Below are 22,329 nucleotides of genomic sequence, written 5' to 3' on the forward strand. Positions count from 1 at the left end.
AAAAAATTTTACCATGTATTAAAAAACAATGAGAAAAAGTTGGTGTTTTCAGTTTTTAAGAATAACAAAAAACTAGAAGATATTTGCAAACTACTAGGCATTGTTCTGCTGTCTGATTCACTTTGTGATTGGGAGAAAGTTTAACATCTTCTTAGATGTTAAACTTTATGTTTGGTGAGTGGGTTGGGGAGGGGGCGTACATTATTCTCCTGGAGAACTGCAAATTCAAGCATATCATTGTTTAACTGAGGATGGCTCTCTTTGTGATTGGACAGAGAGCATTGTATTGGTTTCCAGAAACATATGCTGAAGTAAAACACAGTACTTAGGGCAATTCTAACCAGATTGATAACTGTTTCACTAATGAACATCAACATATGTACTGAGGTTGGCAGATGAAACAACTCAAGATGTTCACTTCTTGGCCAATACACAGGGGCTCTTCTTAACATCTGGACAACTATTTCATTGCTCAAATAAAACGTAACATCAATTCTTACGAGCAAACAAACCCAAATGTACTTACTACATAATTCCCAGGAGATGCTGAGGAGTATGGTATCTAGAACATGAACAGGACAAAAACAAATATTTTGATTCATGTGGCAACATGGGACTGACCTAAATGAATCAATTTCCTAACTTCTATTAAATTTTAAACTGTATCCCAAAGGACAGTAAAAGATGAAGGAATGTATGTCTGTTTAAGTGTCACAAATATGAATAACTACAATACTATCTTCAATTTACAAGAAAAAATGTACATTTTAGTCAGGAGGAATTTACACAGAATTACAGATTCGAGCTATATTGGTTTCAAGTCAGCTGTACAAGTTGCTTAATTTAATGATTTATTCTGTAAATAGAAATTACATAATTTTTTTTCAAATTAGTAGCTTCACAGATATTATTTTTAAGCTATGTGCTTTTAAAAAAGATTGCTCACTGTATTCATGCAGCATGGATCAACATTTGAACTCACCTTTCCCTTTGCCTATACAATTAGCTACTATAAAATAATATAACAAATGCAAAATAACTTATTAATATTCATCTTCAAAATTATTAATTTGTGGGCATTATATATGGGTTATATATTCCCTCTTTCTCTTCAAATCAAACTCTTCCCCCCACTTTTTTTTTTTTGTATCCAGGATTGACCTCAGAGGTGCTTAACCACTGAGCCATATCCTCAGCCCTTTTTTAATAGTTTGTTTGGAGACAGGGTCTTGCGAAGTTGCTGAGGCTGGCTTTGAATTCATGATCCTCCTGCCTCAGCCTCCAGAGCCATTGGGATTACAGATGTGCACCACAATACCTGGCTTAAATCAAGCTCTTAAGCAAGCTCTTTTCTAGTGATTAGAAATTATTAATCCCACATTACTCTGATAATTTAAGAAATGAAAAAGTAAAAGTTTACATTTAAAAATAAGGAAAGTTAAATCCAAATATTTAATTTTAAATACAAGCTCACTTACTCACTTGCATGAAGACACACTGTATATTCCATGAGATATTTTTGCTTTACTCTGATAAAATTGAATAAATTACTGTTTACCTGGAGTCAGTCAGCCAGCACCAGAATAGAACTTTTAAAGAAGTGAAAAAATAGTAGTACGTGAACCCTAACCTGTCTCTCCACCTCAATACCTGCCACATAATTAAACATAATAATATGAAATCATAAAGTAAGAATAAGGAAGTATAACACTTTTGATTTTTTTCTTGAATAAATCTTTGATGATTTTTTGGAATTGTTTAATATTAAGTTTTATGAAAAGCTTGTCTTCTTGTTTTTTGTTATCCTTATTAAACACAGAGCACATGTCCCTGGGGCTCCTGCTTGTCTCCCTGTAGGTATTGAGCACTGCAGATAATAATGGCTGGAGTGCCCAGAATCACTATTGATAAGTATTACTTGCGCTACTAGTACCTCAGTATTCTATGGCATTTGACATTGACTTAATTGGGTGAATGAATACAATTTTGTTTTCTTCAGCCATTTTCAGTTTATGATGTATCACTCATCCTCTGATTTACATTAAACATCTAACCACCTTTGAGATCTTCGGAATTTATAGTTCATTGCCTTCCTTTACAACCCACTGCCCACTTTTTCATTTGTCAGTACTCTGAATGCTTTGTACAGAGATCCAAATAATTCCCTCGCCTAATATATTTCTTATTTCTTATGACATTCACAAAATTATTATATATTCCAACCAGAATATTTCCCTACAATTCCTCCATGTTTACTTAGATATTTCTCTATTAATTTATGACTAAATTACTCTGCCCTTCCCCATGCCACTGTCAACATTTCATTTCTTTCTCCAATACCTTAAATTATCTGAAAGCCTAATATAGTAATTCCCATCTCCTTGACTACCCCTTTGCTAAAATTTCTGTTTTATACTAGAGATTTCCTGGAGGGAAACATAAATTAAGGTTGAAAACTTCCACAATATAACCATGTTCTCCAACTTCCACTTCGTCTTCATCATTTGGAAGTATTCTGGCTTACCCTTCATGAAAACCAGAAGCCTGTACACCCATTAAACATTGCACCTGGGTGTGGGATGGGGAGGTGTATGATTCTGATTTGTAGCATTTTCCAATTTCTGTGGCATAATTATTCTGTATGGGAAATTTGAAGTTACCAATGCTTTAACAAGTAGCTCAGGAAATTCCCGAAAACTTAGCAGTTGACTTGAGAGCTGACCCTCATGGTGATTATACCATCCTGAGTGTACTTTGTCCTTCTGGCTTACAGGAAAGTCATCAAGTTCTTGCTATGCCTTTATTTTCAGCCCAATACTCTATTGTTTACAGATTTATATTTTCACCTGTTCTTCAGAAGTAGGAAAAAAAGAAATTTCTTCTTGTTTTCAAAGCTAGCTCCTTCCAACCATTCCATTCTCTCAAGTTCCTGTTCTTTTAAATTTTTCTTTCTCAAGAACCTTCATATATATATATAAAGCCTACCTTAAGCAATGGTTAACTGTACTGAAGATAGCTATAGGAAATAATTCATAGGTTTACAGAGACAAGTTCAAATTTATGTTTAAGGAAGATAATTCTAGAGGAACATGAATTCAAATTTGAAGACTGTTGCAAAAAGTCCTGGCAAGAGATGGTAAAAAGAGTTGTAGGTAGTGCTCAATAAGACAAGAAGGAGTAAGAGAATTTGATAGTCATTCATTTCACAAATTACTTCACAGGGGTGGTGACAGTGTGACAGACAAGAGAAGGACAAAATTGAGGTAATTCCTGTTTCCAACTTGGTGACAGTGGATGATGATCCTACTCATTTATATATAAGGAACTCAGGAACTAGCAGGCTTAAGGAAATGTCTGATATGTTGAATCTGAAGGTACTAGTAGACATTAAGTTAGAACTGAGCTATAAACACTATAAATATAGGTAAAGATTTATTAGAGATCAAGACTACAGATATAGCTTCAATTGAATGAATTTTCATTTTGTGCTGGTCATAATACCTGATTTAGAATTTTATCAGATTTTATGATGGTTAAAACCACATGAGGACTAGGGTTGTAGCTCAGTGGTAGAGTGCTTACCTAGCATGTATGAGGAGCTGGGTTTGATTCTCAGCACTGCATATAAATAAATAAAATAAAGGTCTGTTGACAACTAAAATATATATATATATATATATATATATATAAAACTATGAAAACATTAAAATGGGGGAAAAACAAGATAAGAAAGCCAGGAATGTAATTAGAAAATTCCACCAATTGAGAAAAGGCAGTAAATGTGATTGGATAAAAATTGGAAGAAAATATTTTAAAAAATCAAGCAAGTTAGACTTTTAAGAAGCAGCAAGTAGGTGCAGGTTGACTAGAAAATATCTAAATTGCTGGGTGAAGCTTAAGCCTTTCAGCTTTCTGAGACATAGCTAAAAATAAATAATAAAAGGATACTTTAATAACAATATGGAAAAATAAAGAAACATTAAAGTCACAAATGAAAAATTAATAGACATTTAAAACAAAACTAAGCAGTCAAATATTTCAGAGATCAGGTATGATGAAGACAGAAAAGAAAGCTTTCTTATTTGGTTGGTAAATAGTAACCTTCAGAATGGGACTTTCACAGAATTTGAAATGGGTTGAAAAGTTGGTTGGGAAGTCAATTCAATATGCCTTAATTTATCTCCTATGAGGTTTCAGGCCCTGCAGAAGTAGCTGACTAAGGAAGAAGAGTAGTTCAAGCATCAGTGAGGACTCAGCTGAGGTTCAGCATTACAGATTTAAAATATACCATAATGTGTTAAGTGTAATTATAGAAATACCTGTTAAACATGATGGAAGAACTCAAGAAGCTGTTCTATAAATACTTCAAATATAACATTTAAAAAAATTCCACAAAGCAAAAACAAAACCTTGTTATCTACCCTCTAAATCTTTTTTCCTAAATTCCTAACTCAGTTGTGTTATTACTATTCTTTCAAATGTCTGGATTCAAAGACTTGAAAACACTTTTAACTTTCTCATTCTCTTTATCCCTAAATCCTCCCTCTAATACTACCCTATGCTTCATACAAAATGTCCACTAAGATAAAAACAAAGGATAAAAATGAATATGTAGAAGACAGACAAAATCACAGAACTGGAAGGTCAGAATCACAGAATAAGAATCCGTTATTTGACAGATGAGAAAATTAAGGGCTCAGAAAATTGCCTAAGTTAGATAATTCAAGAGTTCTGATAAGAATGCAAATTTGTAAAATATTCTGAATCCTAATACCCACGATTGTGGTGTAGTGGTAGGGGCCAGAGAATTAACTAGAGGGCTTCTTTTTGTTTATTTTTAAAAATTATCAGTAACATTTTAAGTACCTTTCTTTACAGATAAAGTACCTTTCTTTATCTGTAAAGCTTACCTTATAGCACTGGTTAACTAGAAAATAGGGAGGGCAACATCAAGACATCAGAACTGGTAGAAAAGTTAAAAATATTTTTAGTGCTCTTTTCAAATAATGAGCTTCTGTTGGTATAAAGCAGAGCCTATTTGAGATAATATATTTTTATTTTCTTTTGTTTTAATTACTATAATAGATCCTCACTTTTTTCCTTTCTCTTTTTCTTGGAAACCTAGTGAGTTGGTAAGTATAAAATTGTACTGAACCCTTTTTTAATTTTTTTTCCTGTCCTCTCTTCTTCTTCTGCTAAAAATTCCTTTAATTTTCCTTGGTAACCCCAGAGTTTTCTCTACACAGTTTGAGTTAGGCTTAGGGAATAGGCACATAACGTAGACATAGCAGAAAAAATATTATGTCCCCATCTATAACTGTTTTATGAATGAACATATGACCCCAGCTAAGCAAGTTCAGTTAGGTTATTTTCAGTTTCTTTGTTAAACCGATAATGAGTTGTGTTCTTTTGCCCTGAACTGGAAGCTGTGAGGATATGAATCTGAAACTTCACACAGCCTCCTTGCTATGAAAAGGGAAACAAAGGCAAGAAACTAAGCGACTAGGTCCTGATGAGGTTCTCTGAATTCTTGGAACCAAATATGCCCAAAGTCAAATTTAAATCTGAACTTTTCAGATACATGATGTAGTAATATTCTCCCTCAGTATGAATTTAGTTTGGTTGGTCTCTATATATTGTGACCGCAAATAGTTCATCTTTAATAAAAATGCTTGCTAGTTAAGTGATCCAACCTTATTATGCATCTAAGCCAAAGCATACAGTTCTTTGTGAAAAAGATAAATAAGGAAAAACTAGAATTGGTAGATTATAAACAATATTCCAAACAAGAGTCTGATGTCAAAACTATAATCCTTAGGGTCAAAGAAGTTCAAAATGAAAATCATACTTTCATTCTGAATTAAAAATAAGAATTTGTCCTTAAAAATGTTTCTCCTGTTGTCATGTATGAGTGTCATAAAGTATTTTTGATCAAAATACTTTTATAGAATGAAATTGTAGACAAAGATTATGAATAGATACATATATCATGGATAATGGTAGACAGGTTTCACACTTTCAGAGAAGTTGGTTATAACCATGGAAAGCAGAAAGGCTAGAATGAATTCTGTAGTAATGGACTGAAAAATTGAAACCTTAGCTGCACTTGTGTTGTTGATATATAGCAATAAAGAGAGATATAGACACATGTGATATGTAGACACAGAGCTATCTTCTAGTTCTGTTGGTTGGAGGCATAGAAGCTATATTACTCTAATGAGCTTTAAATACCACTTTCTACTGAAAAGACCCAGGACTCATTAAAGAAATGGCTGTTTCCAGGGTTAAGGTTGGGGAAACACGTGATAAGCTTCTGAGTGCTCAAACAATAATGGGCCATTTTAAAAGTAGAAATGAGGCTAGAGATATAGCTCAGTAGTAGAGTGTCTGCCTAGCATGTGTGAGGCCCTAGGTTTGAAGCTCAGTACCACAAAAGAAATCTCTAAAAGTAGAAATGATCCAGTTTGAAGAGATTCCCACTGGCCAAATTTAGGACAATTTTCACAAGCTAAACCCACTGAATATTTAATCCATCAGTATATACGAGCATAAATGAACATGAATGGGAAAGAAAGAATAGCCTTTTGTTCTAGTAGAAAGACATGTAATATATGGAAAATGAAAGACAGAATTAAAAGATATCCATATGGCAACCAACAAAGTAAGAAATTCAAATAAGAATCATTGATGAATGCCAAAAATAGCTGCTGAAGGTATAAGGAGGAAGGGCTTATTTACTATAGCTTCAAAGTTCTGTCTCCAAGTTAGAGTTACAAAAGGAAAAATAATAATTTCCATTTATAGAATTCTGATAAGAAACACCTTAACCAAATGATCAAAATTAACATTAACAGTAATGGTACAAATAACCATATGTGCCTCCTGAAATGACATACTGAGAAAAACACAAAACTCCTGGGGTATTCTTACCAAACATATGAACTCCCAAGTCTAATCATGAGGAAATATCAAATAAAACCAAATTGTGAGATGCTCTAAATAATAACTGGCTTCCATTTAACACAAGTGCAAGAATGAGAAAGACAAAGAAAAGCTGGGGAACTGTTCTAGATTAAAAGAGACAAGACATGATAGAAAAAGGGAACCAGGTTTCCTTTTGTTATAAAAGATATTATTGGGACAATTGGAAAAATCTAAATAAGACCTATAGATTAAAAAGTAGCATTAAGTCAATGTTAATGCTCTTATTTTGACCATTATTTTGGAGTTAAGAAATGTATTAGGATTTAGGGAAAGCACACTGAAGTACTTAGGGATAAAGTTTCAGGAAACTTAAATGGTTCAGGAAAAATATGTTTATGTATAGAGAGGAAACCATAAAGCAAATGTGGAAAAACATTAACATTGGGCAATTTGGGTGAAAGGTACATGGCAATTCTTAGTACTATTCTTGTAAGCTTTCTGTAAGTGTGCAGTTACTTCAAAATAGTGAAAAAACAGTCAGCAAAGCATATTTGAAAACAGCAAAAATAAAAACAACACTTTAGGGTGCTTCCCTAAGGAGTCACAGACTTATGGAATTAATATAAACTAACTGTTTGTGATATTAAATAAATACAGGAAATGTAAGGAACTTTGTATTCAAAATAATATAAATGAGTTGTCATTAAAAAATAATTTGGGTAAAAAAAGTTCACCTTTTATACCTTTTACTTCTGTTTCATAGAATCCCTAGTTTCTACTACAAAGTTACCAGTTCTCTATAATTTCTTTCTTTTTTTTTTTTTTTTTTTTTTTTTAAAGAGAGAGAGAGAGAGAGAGAGAGAGAGAGAGAGAGAGAGAGAGAGAATTTTAATATTTATTTTTCAGTTCTCAGCGGATACAACATCTTTGTTTGTATGTGGTGCTGAGGATCGAACCTGGGCCGCACACACGCCAGGCGAGTGCGCTACCGCTTGAGCCACATCCCCAGCCCCTATAATTTCTTTCTTGTTCTCATAAGAAATCATTTTCCGGAGAATGTTTTTCTTTTTCCTGCTCAAGATGATGACCATTTCTCTTCAGAAGAGAAAACCTGCCCTCCTCCCACTTCTTTCCCATTTGCATACTTAGAATGAGAACAGATGCTTCCACATGTGGTGTTTATTAACCAAGGCGACTGCTTTCAGGTCTCTTACTTGCCTACATTTGTGCTGGTCAAATACCCATTTCAGATTGAACATTGGACATCAGTATGATGTTCACCTCCTGCAAAAGTTCTTAGTTCTAAACAGGGTCTAAAATAATGCAGAAATAATGATCTGATATAGTCATTCTCCTTCCCCTAGTGTGCTCAGCTCTAAGAAATGCTAAGAATCATCAGAATGCAGTGATCTCTTCTTTTCTTTGCCTCTATCTAATCCTCTTCACTTAGATAATATACTCCCGGTAAGTACAACTCACAGTCCTCAATATCAACTCCCTGAATGCTGCCCATCAGTGGTTTGTAGGAGATCTAATCTCTGGACAAGTACATAGAAAAATTGGGAGTGAAGAAGATGGATAGTTTGACCTGTCCTCTGGCTGCTTGCAATGAGCAGTTGGGATGGTTTGCTGAACTAAGAGTGAGAAAGGAGGGAAGGGTCTTCTTGCTTCTAGGTGGAAAGGCTTACCCACCTTAGTTAAGGTGGGATGTGGTTGTGTTTTAAAATCTGGCCTCATTAAACATGCAAATAATATAAATTCATTTCAGATTCTGGCACTAGGAAGATTGTCAGTTTTTTCATTATGAATTTTTTTAGCATCCTTATGGGCATTTCAATAGGAAGTTGCAAGAAGTGTATTTTGAGCGGCAAGCCAGATGCCATTTTAAAGTGAAATCTTGAATTAATTAGTTAAGGCAGATAGCAAGAAGCAAACAAAAACATAAACTCCTCTACAGCACATAAGCAAACTGAAAGAATTTTGGAGCAGTGAAGTTATTCACATTTCAACAATCTGACAAAAGAGTATCAAGATTTGTTGAATAGTTCATTGAAGACCCAAAAAAGAAGCAACATCATATTTTCTACCTCAAATAACTTCATTTAATCAGTAAACACCATAGATATTAAATATAAGAAAACTGGGTAATGTAAATTAATAACTTTTCTCTTTATATGATAGTTATTTACCTGAGAAGGAAGTGACTTTTGCTTTACAATAGCAATGGACTTACAATGATTTTTCTGTTATTAAACACACTTCATTTTTAACTTCAAGTTTAAATAAACATTATACATTAGATAAGTTTCATGTTTATTTAGCATTAAGGCCACTGATAGAGAATGAAGCCATCCCTTCTGGGTAGCTGTGCACATAGACTTGTCAAGTGGAATAGAGGCCAAGTCCCCACTGACTCCTTTGACTTAAGAGCCTGTGTACTGTGCACGCACTGTACAAATTCACACAGCAGGCCTTTCTTATGTATTGAAGAACTCAAGATTTCAAAGACAAGGAGAAAAAACATCACCAGGATCATAAGATCATATTAATTTTGTGTTCAATAGCTTAATTTTCAACCCGTTCATATATTTATACACATTATTAAGAAAGAAAAACATCCATAGTCAATCACTGCCACAATAATAAAAGGAAAATTCCTAGAATGTTAGGTACATAAATGTGAGAGAATGGCAATTTAGCTAACAAGCACAAAGAAAATGTGTACTTGCTTTCTGAGGCAGCAAGACAGAAAAACCTATGTGTAATTAATATAAGTACAATCATAATAATTTAGTTTCCTCTAATTGAGATTGATCATATCTGACAACTTAGTTGAGTATTATATCTATTACAGAGGATCAGACCATTTTATGACGAATATAAACTACTACATAAGATATTGAAGTATATTTAAATCACACCATTTTTAATTATCTTTGAAAATATGTTAACTGATGTAGAATGCATATTTACAATTAGCTCTTAAAGTGAAAAAATGACATAATTTTAAAATTGGGTATTTTTCTAAAAAACATACACAAAACCTTTTTGAATGATTATTCATAGGATGGATTGCAAAGCTTTCATAAACAGTGTATTTTTGTTTTTGTCAAATGTTACAAAGCACAAGCGTAAAAAATTTAAAAGGTGTATATGTATGTATGTATGTATGAATGTTTGAATGCATATATATATATATACTCACTGAATTGGCATTTGTTGGGTTTGGCCAAGGTCTACCACCACCTGGACCCCTATAAAACAATATGATAAGTGAAATTTTAACCTATGCTTTGAATGTTTCACAATAAGTAACAAATCATAAAATATTAGTATTTACAATTAATTTACCATGCAATTCTGAAACTACTCTCTTTATGTTTATTTTATTGGCTTTATTATTTCTTAAAAAACTTTTTATCATTTCATGAAACAGTTTCTTCCCAAATTAAATTACTTCTAGTAAGGCCAGTTTTATTTTAATATTCTCTTTATTTTTATAAACAAATAATGGTAATTCATACATGTATCTAAATCATTATAACATTTTTGGAGCAAAAGTCACTTATTATGGAATAAAAAAACACTATAATCTTGTGACATCAATAAGAGCCATATGTTTCTCATTTAAAGTGAAATTATTTGTAAAATATAAGTAGTATTAATTGTTGCTCTAATTATTAAGCTATCAATAAATATAAAAAAGGTAACAAGAGATATCTCCTTTACCAAAAATCAAAGTGTATATATATATATATATATTACTTTATATGTCTATATATATACAAAATCTATATTTCAGTGCCATTGATGATTTAGTTAGTAGTAATGAGGAAATTACTTTCTTATTTTCATATTTTTAGTTCAAGGTAGTGGCCAGAGTAAATATTGGAAAAATAAGGGGTAACCTATGTGAATGCATGAAAATATATTACTTTATTTTAGAGAGTGGAGGAGAATGTTGTATATTCCATACCTTATAAGGGCATACATTTTTTAAAACAAACTTATATCCAGTTAATTAAATCAAAAAGGTCCCATTCTCATATTGTAGAACTTAGTGAGTAAATGCTGTCTTGTGAAAAGGAGACTATTATCAGCTATTCTTTTGTAATTAGTACTATTCAAAAATTCCCTTTCCCAGGCTGGGATTGTGTAGTTCAGAGGTAGAGCATTTGCCTAGCATGTGTAGGGCACTGGATTTGATTCTCAGCACCACATAAAAATAAATAAAATAAAATAAAATAAAGGTATTATGTCCATTCACAACTAAAAAAAGATATTTTAAAAAATTCCCTTTCCCTCTAGTCACTAGGAGTGTGAAACTTTTTTTTTAAGAGAGACAGAGAGACAGAGAGAGAGAGAGAGAGAGAGAGAGAGAGAGAGAGAGAGAGAGAATTTTTTAATATTTATTTTTTATTTTTCGGTGGACACAACATCTTTATTTTATTTTTATGTGGTGCTGAGGATCAAACCTAGCGCCCGGCGCATGCCAGGTGAGTGCACTACTGATTGAGCCACATCCCCAGCCCAGGAGTGTGAAACTTTTTAATTAAAAAAAAAAAAAAAAGGTTCCCTGATTCTATAGACCTTAAACGTAAAGTACTAGGCATTAAATAAAGATGCTGTCCAAGTTAGTTATGGTATTACTCATATTTGGCTGGAATATTTAGATCTGTTTTTAGTTTTGTTTTGGGATTATCTGGGGTATAAGGGCAGGAAAGAGTGAATGTAGACCCTGAGAACATCACATTGTTAGGGTCTACATGTTTTTCTCAGTTTGATTTGAAAAATAGAAGAGTAAAGTAAGATACTAAAAGGAAACTTGATTAAAGTCTTGTCAATAGGTAAAAAAGATGAGGAGCACTTGCACTATCTCAGGAAGTTGTTGCCTTTATAAGATGATGATGAGATGATGATGATGAAGAGGAGGAGAAATTTACAATTAATTACTGACTTTAGAAAGATGATTCTACATATAAGATTCCTGGTCCTAATAGGAAGAAAATAAGGTAAAATGTACAATGTGTATTGATCAAGTAAAACATTTGGGTAGTAAGACCTAGCCAAATGACTTGTTTAATGTTAGATAAAAATGTAGTTAAAAAACTGGGAAATATCTACCTTTACACAACATTAAAATAAATCATATCCAAATCATGGAAAAATTTATATGATTCTATATAATGACCTCATAATTTTGAAATATTATATCTAAATAATGCTACATAAATAAGACCTGTTAAACATATTTTATGTTCTTTTAAAATCTAATATTAAAATAACATGTAAATGTTAAATTATAAACATACTGTTATAAATAATATAAAATATCTTTTGTTCATTTTAAGTGTTTGATAAATACTTATCTATTTCCAGCATATTATGTATTTATATTAAACTTTATTTTAATATTATAAAAGATTATGCATTGATAATTCATATAAAAAATGTAAATTTCACAAACACATACAGTGGGGGTACAATGAGTAGTTCTAATAGAAAAATTACTTAAACTCAGTAATTCCCACTCCTTTTGGAAGTCATCAGTATCATCAAGAAAGTAAGCTATAAATTATAGAAGACATTATTTTGAATGAAAATTTCTGAATAAGTGTAGTTATATAGAATTAGGCTGGTCTGTTAGAGGTATTTTAATACTGAATCTTAAATTTTTTGGAAATCTGTGAAAATATAGTTTTTATTTAGAAATGTACCACTAAGTTTCCTTTAAAAAAATAATCTACAATGCGTTTGAAAACATTTGGTCATAGTTTGTAAATTTGACCTTAAGTTACTTAAATTAATATTTGTTTTTTACTTCTATACCTGTAACACTGTTTGTATAAACACTGAAAATAAGCTTTTAATTTTAAATGGCACTTTGTACAATTTATCCTGAGTTAAGAGCATGGAAATGTAAATATATCAATATAATTATTTTTTTGGAGGTAGCCAATTTTTTTAAACAACAAAGTTATCAAAATTTTATTCTAAATGGAGTATTCTATAATAAAGGGATATGGTTGTCAGAGTACATTATTTAATTTTTTTAGTGGCCAAATTTGGGTATTTTTCATTTTTATTATATTCTCATGTCAATTAAGAAAGAATGACAAGCTAAAGAAAAATCATCCAGATATGATTTTCTGGCAGGTTTCTCCTTCCCAAGTCACAGATATTTTAAGTAGTTAAGTAGTTTGAAGATACAGTTAAAAAAAAAAAACACCAGTTTTTCTTTCATTTTTAAGTAACCCAACATTTAAAAAAGATGACCAGAAGACAGCTACAAATATCAGTTAGGAAAACTTGTTTGCCATTACCCAGACTTACTTTGTTTTAAAGATAATAAATAATGAAGTGAATTTCAATTAATCTTACTCTTTTAAGTGCAATGGAGGTAAAACGTATTTTTTATGTCTCTTTAAACTTATTTTACTTTGTTGGGACCATATCAATAAAATAATTATTCTTCTCCAATTTCCATACTGGAAAAGTTTCTCTGTCAGAAGAAAACATTTAGAAGTATATAAGTATTTACATTTTCATTGTCTTTGAAGGAATCTAAATTTGTAGAAAATGGAAAACAGAATAAAACTCCAAAAAGAAATAGTAACAGAGCTGGGGCTGTAGCTCAGTGTAGAGTTGCCTAGCACACAGATCCTCAGCATCACATATAAATAAATGAATGAATGAATGAATGAATGTATTGTGTCTATCTAGAAATGTTTAAAAAAAGGAAAATAAATAGTAACAAATAATAGAAATTGAAATCTGTAACACTTAGAAAGTTTTGTGTGTGTGTGTGTGGGAGTGTGTGTGTATGTATGTGTGTGGGGGGTGTTATTGGGGAACAAAACCCAGGGTCACTCTACCACTGAGCTACATCCTCAGCCCTTTTTCTTCTTATTTTAACAAGGCTTCCTAAGTTGCAGAGGCTGGCTTTGATCTTGCAATCCTCCTGCCTTGGCCTTTTGGAGTAGTTGGGGTTTACAGACATGCACCACCATGTCCAGCCAAAAATTTGAAATTCTTTAAGAACTAGAAATTACATTAATAGTAAAATACTACATAACAGAAAATATTTTAAAGTATCTAGAATACTTAAATAAGAAACCCAAACCCAAATATCAACATAAATTATAAAATTAAAGTCCTATCCATATAGTTAGACCTTATGGTCTAAGCACTTAAATGTGCCGCTCTAAAGTATACACTTAAATATATCTATGTGAAAGGAACTAGATAATCTTAAGCAGCTATTTGAGTATCTCAATGGTCACATGAAATTTTTTCTTTTACTATCCAAAACAGGTTAAACTAAAGTTGGCAGTGTACAAAATAATACTAGATAATTCATGGTTTATAAGAGTATTCAAAATAATACTCCTTAAAATCTATTGCATTTTAAATTGAGAATCTCAGGTAGGCAACTTTTATATATTTCTCCATTCTTCTATTTAAGCTTTTGAGATAAGCACAAATATCATTCACTCCCTTTCGGAGTGACCATTAATAAAAGTCTTTAAGGAACTCAAGAAGAGTCAGACTTCCTATCTATTCATTTTTATTTCGAAAGTGAAAAGATATGATGGGAAAATATGACCTCCTCCCTGCACCCTGTTCCTGTTAATTTTAAGTCTGGGTAGTATCCACCTATTAATCTATTTTCAATTTTAGCAAAATCACATTTCTGTAAATGGTTTCAGAAATATAAAAGAACTCTACATACATCAAAAGTGCATGTTTCACAGTCTATCTATCTTCAATACCATTAAGTTATGGCAAAATTGTTCAATTTGATATGTAAGTAACTAAACATGGAATGATGGAAAATATATTTGAGGAGACACTTACCGACTACATAGAACATTCCAATTATTTCTAATTTAAACACTTTATTCAGGCCACATCATGAAATTAATCCTTTGATGAATTAAAGAAAGTCACTAGTAAGTACTTGATGTATATAGAACTTTGGGTGCAAGGTGGACAATGAAAGATAAATAAAAATTAAGTAACAAACTGCATTACATTTGGCTGTTAGAAATATATTCCTTTGTTCGGTTAGAAAAGTCTTTCTAGTTTAAAAAAAAAAAGACCTTTAGTGTACTCTCGACTGAAGTGCATCTTGATTTTTCAAAAGAAAATTCACTCTATGTCCTGGAAAGTTCTTTAATATAGAAAATATTACCAGAGGGAATGCTTCTTGTGCTTAGAGTAGTCCCAACAAAGCAAAAGTAAAGACACATAAATATTTGTAAAATTTAAAAACTTCACTCTTAGTAATCACTATCATTAAAATGAGGTAAGTGATATTCAGTTATCTACTTTTGTAAAGTCATAATCCTAGTGTTGACATCTCTTTATACTTTTGTGTAGATTCTACAAGGAAACTGCAAAAAGAAACAGGCTAAAGGTTGTTATTTACGGCATCTGAAAATGGAGGGGGGTAAAAACTAATAGTTTCAAGGCAAGGAAAAATAAAAGAGATTATGTTGTGAAAACTGAAGCACACTGTAGATCATGTTTACTTCATTTTGGTACTACACCAAGACTGAAGTGCTCAAATTGTTTTAGAAACCAGTGTCAAGTTAGAAGACAGAAAAATAGAATACTTTGCTAAACATAAAAGTATAGCATTTTGCTTACATGTTCATTCCAGGCATTCCGGGACCACCTAAAGCATTCAGTGGGGGTCTCATTGCACCTCCATAGTTCTGTAATGATAACCAAGGGTCAGACTACCACAAAACAAAAAAACAAAACCAAAGAGGAGGGGGGAAAGAAAGGAGAGCAGGTTAATGATTTCCCTATATAACTTCTGATTGGATAAGGCCTGTGTAATTCATTCTTTGTAGAGTCCACTCTTGTATTTTTGCTTCTAGTTTAACAATTACTTTGGTTTGTGTCTTTTAAAAATGATATGAATATGGAAGATCATTGGAGCATACTAAGTGATTAGGGTATGGTTGCAATTACAATACTCAAACTTTATTAATTTCCTACTATCTCTACCTTGGTGAGCTTTTTCAAATAAAACCTTTCATAAATTCAACTTTCTGTTGCTTAAAGAAAATATTTATTCAACAGGTTTGAAATTGTCAGACCCCAAACAATTACATAAAGTCTGAAAAAAAAATCAGAAAAACTCAACTCAAGGAAGTTGAATATAAATTTTTGTTCACAGAACAACATATCTAACATGGAAATGCACTAATATTTACAAATATACAAAACACAGAAAACTATACTCAAAATATACATGCATGAATTATATGACTCAATAAACTTTATTTAATACTTATTACATAGATTTAAATATGAAGCCCACTGTACTGCTTTAACACATGTATCATATTAGCTTAGTTTAGTTGCCACAGGTACCAAAAGGTTAATTTTATCATTGTCATGTTATTATATTTTGATACTATCAATGACTTTCACAGTTGGCTTTCTGATACTACTATACTTATTCCTCCTATTCTTTGGAGTAATATTTTTCAATTTCTTCTGCTGGCTCTTTTTATTTTGCTAACTCTTTACATGTTGCTTTTCCCCAAATTCTAGCTACAGTATTTTCTTATATAAACATACATTTACGGGTAATCTTATCTGCTATCATTTGTTCATCAACTTTTTTATATTAGGAATTCCAAATCTTTGTATTTTATCATTATATCTTGCTAGGCTCCTAGATAATCCAAATGTCGAACTTCATAAAGGCTGTTTGCCTGTGGATACTACTATCTCATGCTTAACATATCTAAAAGTAAACTCATTTTTACTTTCTGATGACAAAGTTCTTTACATTGCCTTCCTTTATTCTGTGGTGTCATCTTCCACACAACTGTCTAAGCTAAGAGTTTTCAGGAGCACTCTGATACTGCTTTTTTTTCCACTCAATTCCCATATTTAGTCAGTAACCAAAGTTTACTGATTCTACCTATGAAATAGGAAAAAAATGACTATCTCAAGAGCTATCAGTAATCTTTGTCATGTACTGAAACTATTGCACTATCTTAATCAGTTTCTCTGATTTATTTTCTTCCTTTCCCAATCTATTTTACATTCCCTCAAGAATTATCTTTCTAAAACTCAGTATTAAATTCATGTCACTGAAAAGCTATGATGACCCAGACTACCTATCAAATAGGTCTAAACCTCTCAGCATGGCTCTATATGGTTATTCAGAGTTCAGCCTATCTTTCCGCCTTCATTTCCTATAATTTTCATTTTCATTCCTTATTCCTAACCATATTCTCCAGCCTACTAGATTTCTTGAAAATTTAGAACACACATTTCTATACTCATGTTCTCATTTTCCTTGATTTTTTTACTTAGAAGGTGCTAAGATGACAAGGAAATAAATCAATAAGAGAAGGTCCATAACTTCAGCAAGAAAGACATACTTAATAAATTAAATTACTTAATTGCATACTATTCTTATTTGTATTAGATTGTACTTCAAGGAAATCTTATTTAAACATTTCAATTTGTGGGCTATGGGATAGTGGGATGGTTTCAATCTGCATTTGAGTCACTGGTTAAAAGGATAGCTATTTCCCTTAACCTGTGGAGCAAACACAGTGATGGCAGCAGCAGTATTTGCAAGAGCTTTCTGAGAAAACAAACAAACAAACAAACAAAAAAAGCTAGTCACTGGAACAAAATATAAATGGTAAAGTAAACTAGAAATGTTTTATAAGAAATGCGTTCTCTTATTTTTTGGTCTCCAGGGATCTGTTTTATTTTATATTAAAAAAAAAACTTCCTTATAGCTCTGGGGAAAAAAAAAATCCACACACATTTCTTTAAATCTCCTGCCACAGGTCAATGTCCTCTGCCTCTCTTTTATGTGTGAAATTAGGCCAAGTATTCTCCCAGTGATTTTCCATCCTTAATTTCCTTATCTGCAAAGTGGTAATATTATTATCCTTATAGATTTGATAGAAATAAATGAAATATAAAGTACATATCATAATGCTTGATGAATTAAAAGCAACACAGAACTTGGTACTCAAAAATTGTAGCTGTTCTTATGACTTCTAATAAAACTTATAAATGAGCCTTCTTTTCATCAGCTTGCCATGAATTAAATCCTTAACAGAATTACTAGCTTGTTTATGTGTGACTTCTTGAATTATTACATAAAGAGTATGTACATTTCTCTTTTAACCTTTTTCTATTATGTAATAGTTTTTCTAGATGTATCTACATATCCTGCTAGATATAAATAACCTGAAGGCAGAGTATCTGTTTTACTCATCTTTGTATACTCAATGCTTAAGTATGATGTCTGGCACATAGAAGGCCTTCAAAAAATTAATTAAACTGAATTGTTACAGGAAATGTGTAAGAAATCATTCAATATAATACACACTTGGTAGATTTATAAAATATTTTAAATTTTGTGAATAATATAAAGCAAAAAGAAATTAAGAAGAAAAGGAAGACTAACAACTGGCTTTCCAAGTGGTATCAACAAAGACAGAATGGGAAGAGCTAATTTAGATCACTGAATTTTAAAGCTGATGGCAACTATACAATTCCATCTGTTTAATCCCTCTTCCAATGCAATGTTCCTGACAAAATGGCTGTTCAGACTCTGATTAGAAAGTTTATAAAAAGTCTTTCCATGATTGGACAGTTTAATTTCCAGGAAGTTTTTCCCTGTATGGAGTTGAATGCTACCAACTATGATAGATTTGAAAATACAGAACCAGTTTACTCTCTTCTTATGTGACAGCCTATCATATATTTTCATCTCACTATCTCTCCATCTAGTTTGCAATCCCTACTTGAATTAACTTATTTATACTTCAGATTTCTAGAGGAACTAGACATAGATGGGCAATTTTGGTAATATTTTCTATTTAATCATATGAGCTTAAAAATGCAGTTAGCTAGATATATATTATTAAAAAATCAAGAAAAATGCAATACAGTTCTAGGAAAGATATTTTTCTTCATTAAATAAATAATCTTGCTTTTTTATCAAAAGGATATTAATACCAGTTTAACAATCATGTACTGTTACTACACTTAGATCTAAAATACATTGAGGAATAGGGAAAACATGCCTGAATTTGGGACACACTGTTATTTCTTCATCCATGCAAAAAGTGTTTATTACACGCTTACCATGTTTTGTGTGTGCAATTTGCCTAAATCAGCATTATTCAAGAATCACTAGACTATACATATATATATTTCTTTGCTTAGGACTTAAATTGTTCTAATAAATAACTATTGTCCTCCTTTATCAGATTGATCTAAAATTATGGAAATAATATTTATGAAAAATAGGTGATTTTTGTTTGTGATAAAGCTAGAGGCAAAGTGCCAGAGATTGCTTCTATAATACAACTAAATAAAGGCAGACATTCTGTTCTTGAGAGTCATCTATATGACATCTGCTGTTAAGTTATTTTCACCTTATCATTCAAGAAACACACCTAACATCACAAATTTCATAGTCTGTAATGTGCATAATTTACATGGCAATTGTTATGAAGATAAATATTTTATAAGATTCCTCCCATTCCAAATGATTTGACTTTTTTCTTTTTGTGGCATTCATACAAACGTGACTCAAGTTTTTATTTAAGTCTCTGATATTTAAAAAAATAAATGTCAGGTTATACAAGTGACTTCCTTTAACCCTTTTACATTTGTGATTTTAAAAAGTCATTGTAAGAGGGGCTGGGTTGTGGCTCAGTGGTATAGCACTTGCCTAGCATGTGTGAGGCACTGAGTTCGATCCTCAGCACCACATAAAAGTAAATAAATAAATAAATAAAGGTTTTAAATAAATAAAGGTTTTTGAGAAAAGCCACTGTAGAAATTTCTGGTTTCTGAGGTACACTAATACCAAACTACTTTATTACTCTCATACACAAATAGGTAGCAAGGATACTACTAATCCAAATGGTAGAAATAAACTGTTGTCTTCGATTTTAAAGATTCAAAGAAGTATTCAAATTTACATAATAAACTTAGTTATTAAAACTCATCAATAAGAAGATTACTCACCAGAAATGGGATTTTATTATCTGTTGCAATTTACTTATAACATAAAACATATAGCTGTTTATAACATAAAGCATAGAGACCAATAAGCTTTTTATATCTGCATTTTCAAATGAGATCAAGCTTACATATCACTTGTACACCTCTTCAAACACTGCAAAAGTGACTCATTTTAAATTATAATTTTTAGAATATGAAAAACTAATACTAATAATAGTCTGAGAATGCCAAAAGCTTGAAGAGCAGCTAGCTGAAAAACACGTGGACACAATGAAGTATGACAACTATATTAAAGGCAAGAAGTTTATGATGCTTATTTTCAATGAATCAATTAAGAAAATCTTTTGGAAAAGATCCCTTAAGTTCTGTATAGACACAATGGTTGGTACAGTTTTAAAGACTAAAAGTACCTTTTGTCAATAAAATATCCTATAGTTCTTATAAATTCTAACTGCTGTTAGCCTAACAATGACAGGTTAACATAAATCATCATTTCTAATATAAGTAGAAATAGGAATAAGCAATTTAAACATCTAAATAAAAGTTTTATAAAATCTTAAGAAAATACTTAGGTAAGAACTGACCTAGATGAAATTGTTCTCTTCTGGATTGGGGGCTACCACATACATTTACAGAATGAGTTTTTTTTTCCCTTCAATGTAATATGGCATCTCTGAGAAATATGGTTTTAAGAGCTCTGTGTTTTAATATAGTTTATATTATTGTTGTTTAGGAACTCCTAGGTCTTAGTCACATTATCTGGGTTTTGGGATCTTAATTTTTTGACACAATTTAATTCTTTAAAAATAGATACAATGAAGCAAATTCCCCAAACTGTCATTTATAATACCTGCAAAAGCTAGCTTTATGATGTGCTAACTTCTGACCCATGAGATACACATTTGAAAGTCTGAATTGTCGGTTAGTTTCTTTTAAATACAATATCATAAAATTAATTTCTTCCACAAGAAAATTTTCCAGGACAAAACAAGGGTGTTTCAGCTCTAGTAAACAATATTATGAAATTTGCTGAACACATTACCCACAGTTAGGACAGGTTCAACCTCAGTGTGTTCTTTTGGCAAGTTTTGGTAGAGCAGTCAAGTAACATCTGATATATACCAAAGTATTATCCTTGTTTAATAATACACACTATAATGTTTTTTCTAAATAGTTTTCTAATGTAATGAAGAAATATGATTGTATATAATAAATTGTTAGTTACATTCTTTAAAAGGTTTTATATTTTACACTTATTTCATTCAATATATTAAATTAACTGGGCTTTATATAGCTCAACTATTTCATTATCATGCTAAGCAAAAGGGTACTAGTTATCTTTTTTGTAATAAAGACTATAATATACTTCTATGCAGTATATTTTCCTGAGTAAACTAAAAACACATATGATAGCACCTTGTTAAAATATTGTCTGGTGTTATATCAATTTTGAAATATTACAAATATTATATCCTCAAGAGCCTGACAACTATGTATATGAAGACTTTTGTGTGTGTACATGTGCTGAGGATTGAAGTTAGAGTCTAATGGATGCTCTATCCTATACTCCCATCCCCAAAGTATATCATAATTTAATGCATACACTAAAAACTAGCAAACAAGAGTCTGTTATATAAGATAAAGGCAAAAAAAGCTCTGCATCAAGTTTTCTGCACTGATGGTTTACCTGTGGTCCTAAGGGCACCATTCCTCTTGGAGGAGTCATTCTCTGCATTGGCCCACCCATATTTGGATGTCCTAAAAAAAGTATGAAGATATTAGAAATGTAATGGTCATGAGTGCTAAACTGGCAGCTAGCCTCCTTCCTTCTAGGTGTATCTGTATCTTATTTACCAAGTGTTTGATGACCTCTTATTTTGGTTTCTGTGGTCAGATTCTGTGGTCACTATTTTACCTCTAACTGTCACCTACTCACATTCTCCCTTAATGTCCTGGTTGAAAATTTCTTCCTACTCTAGGTCGAGTAGAAAGAAATGCTTCTTTCCTAGCATTTGTTCCTCTTTCTAAAAATAGTACAACTGAACTTTAAATATCTGTAGATATTTAAATATCTTACAACATCTCTATGAAAGGACTTGATTATTGGGAATGTTAAACCAATGAAGTCATTACTTAGCATCCTCTTTGCTTTTGCCATCTTTCAGGTGGATTAACTTCTCTATCTGAAAAAGGCAGAGGAAATCATAAATGATATAATAATTTAGCTTCCTACTTGTTAGAAATTGTGTAAAGTATTTTAGCAGTTATTAATTAAAATACAGAATTTTGGACATTTATGTATTCTGTTTTTTATTATTACCACCCTTACTATTGTACATAACTAAAAGCTAGTTGAAAATATAAATCATTCAG

At 31.5% G+C, this 22,329-nt stretch overlaps 1 protein-coding gene across 6 annotated transcripts in view; it reads right to left on the minus strand.

Moving 5' to 3' along the window:
- The window catches only part of Ssbp2 (single stranded DNA binding protein 2), a 332,846-nt gene that overhangs the window by 24,594 nt on the left and 285,923 nt on the right, over positions 1 to 22,329 (minus strand). For 4 of the 6 annotated variants that reach the window (XM_040273490.2, XM_021724853.3, XM_021724768.3 and 1 more), the window contains 4 exons: positions 21,644 to 21,714; positions 15,577 to 15,668; positions 10,130 to 10,178; positions 527 to 562 (listed from right to left, as the gene is read on the minus strand). In XM_040273490.2, coding sequence (XP_040129424.1) covers positions 527 to 562; positions 10,130 to 10,178; positions 15,577 to 15,668; positions 21,644 to 21,714 — 248 coding nt within the window. The remainder of the gene's footprint in view (positions 1 to 526; positions 563 to 10,129; positions 10,179 to 15,576; positions 15,669 to 21,643; positions 21,715 to 22,329) is intronic. The other 2 variants (XM_005315652.4, XM_005315649.4) reach the window with 1 other exon arrangement.

Source organism: Ictidomys tridecemlineatus, chromosome 1, assembly GCF_052094955.1.
Source record: "Ictidomys tridecemlineatus isolate mIctTri1 chromosome 1, mIctTri1.hap1, whole genome shotgun sequence".
Taxonomy (NCBI): Eukaryota; Metazoa; Chordata; class Mammalia; order Rodentia; family Sciuridae; genus Ictidomys; species Ictidomys tridecemlineatus.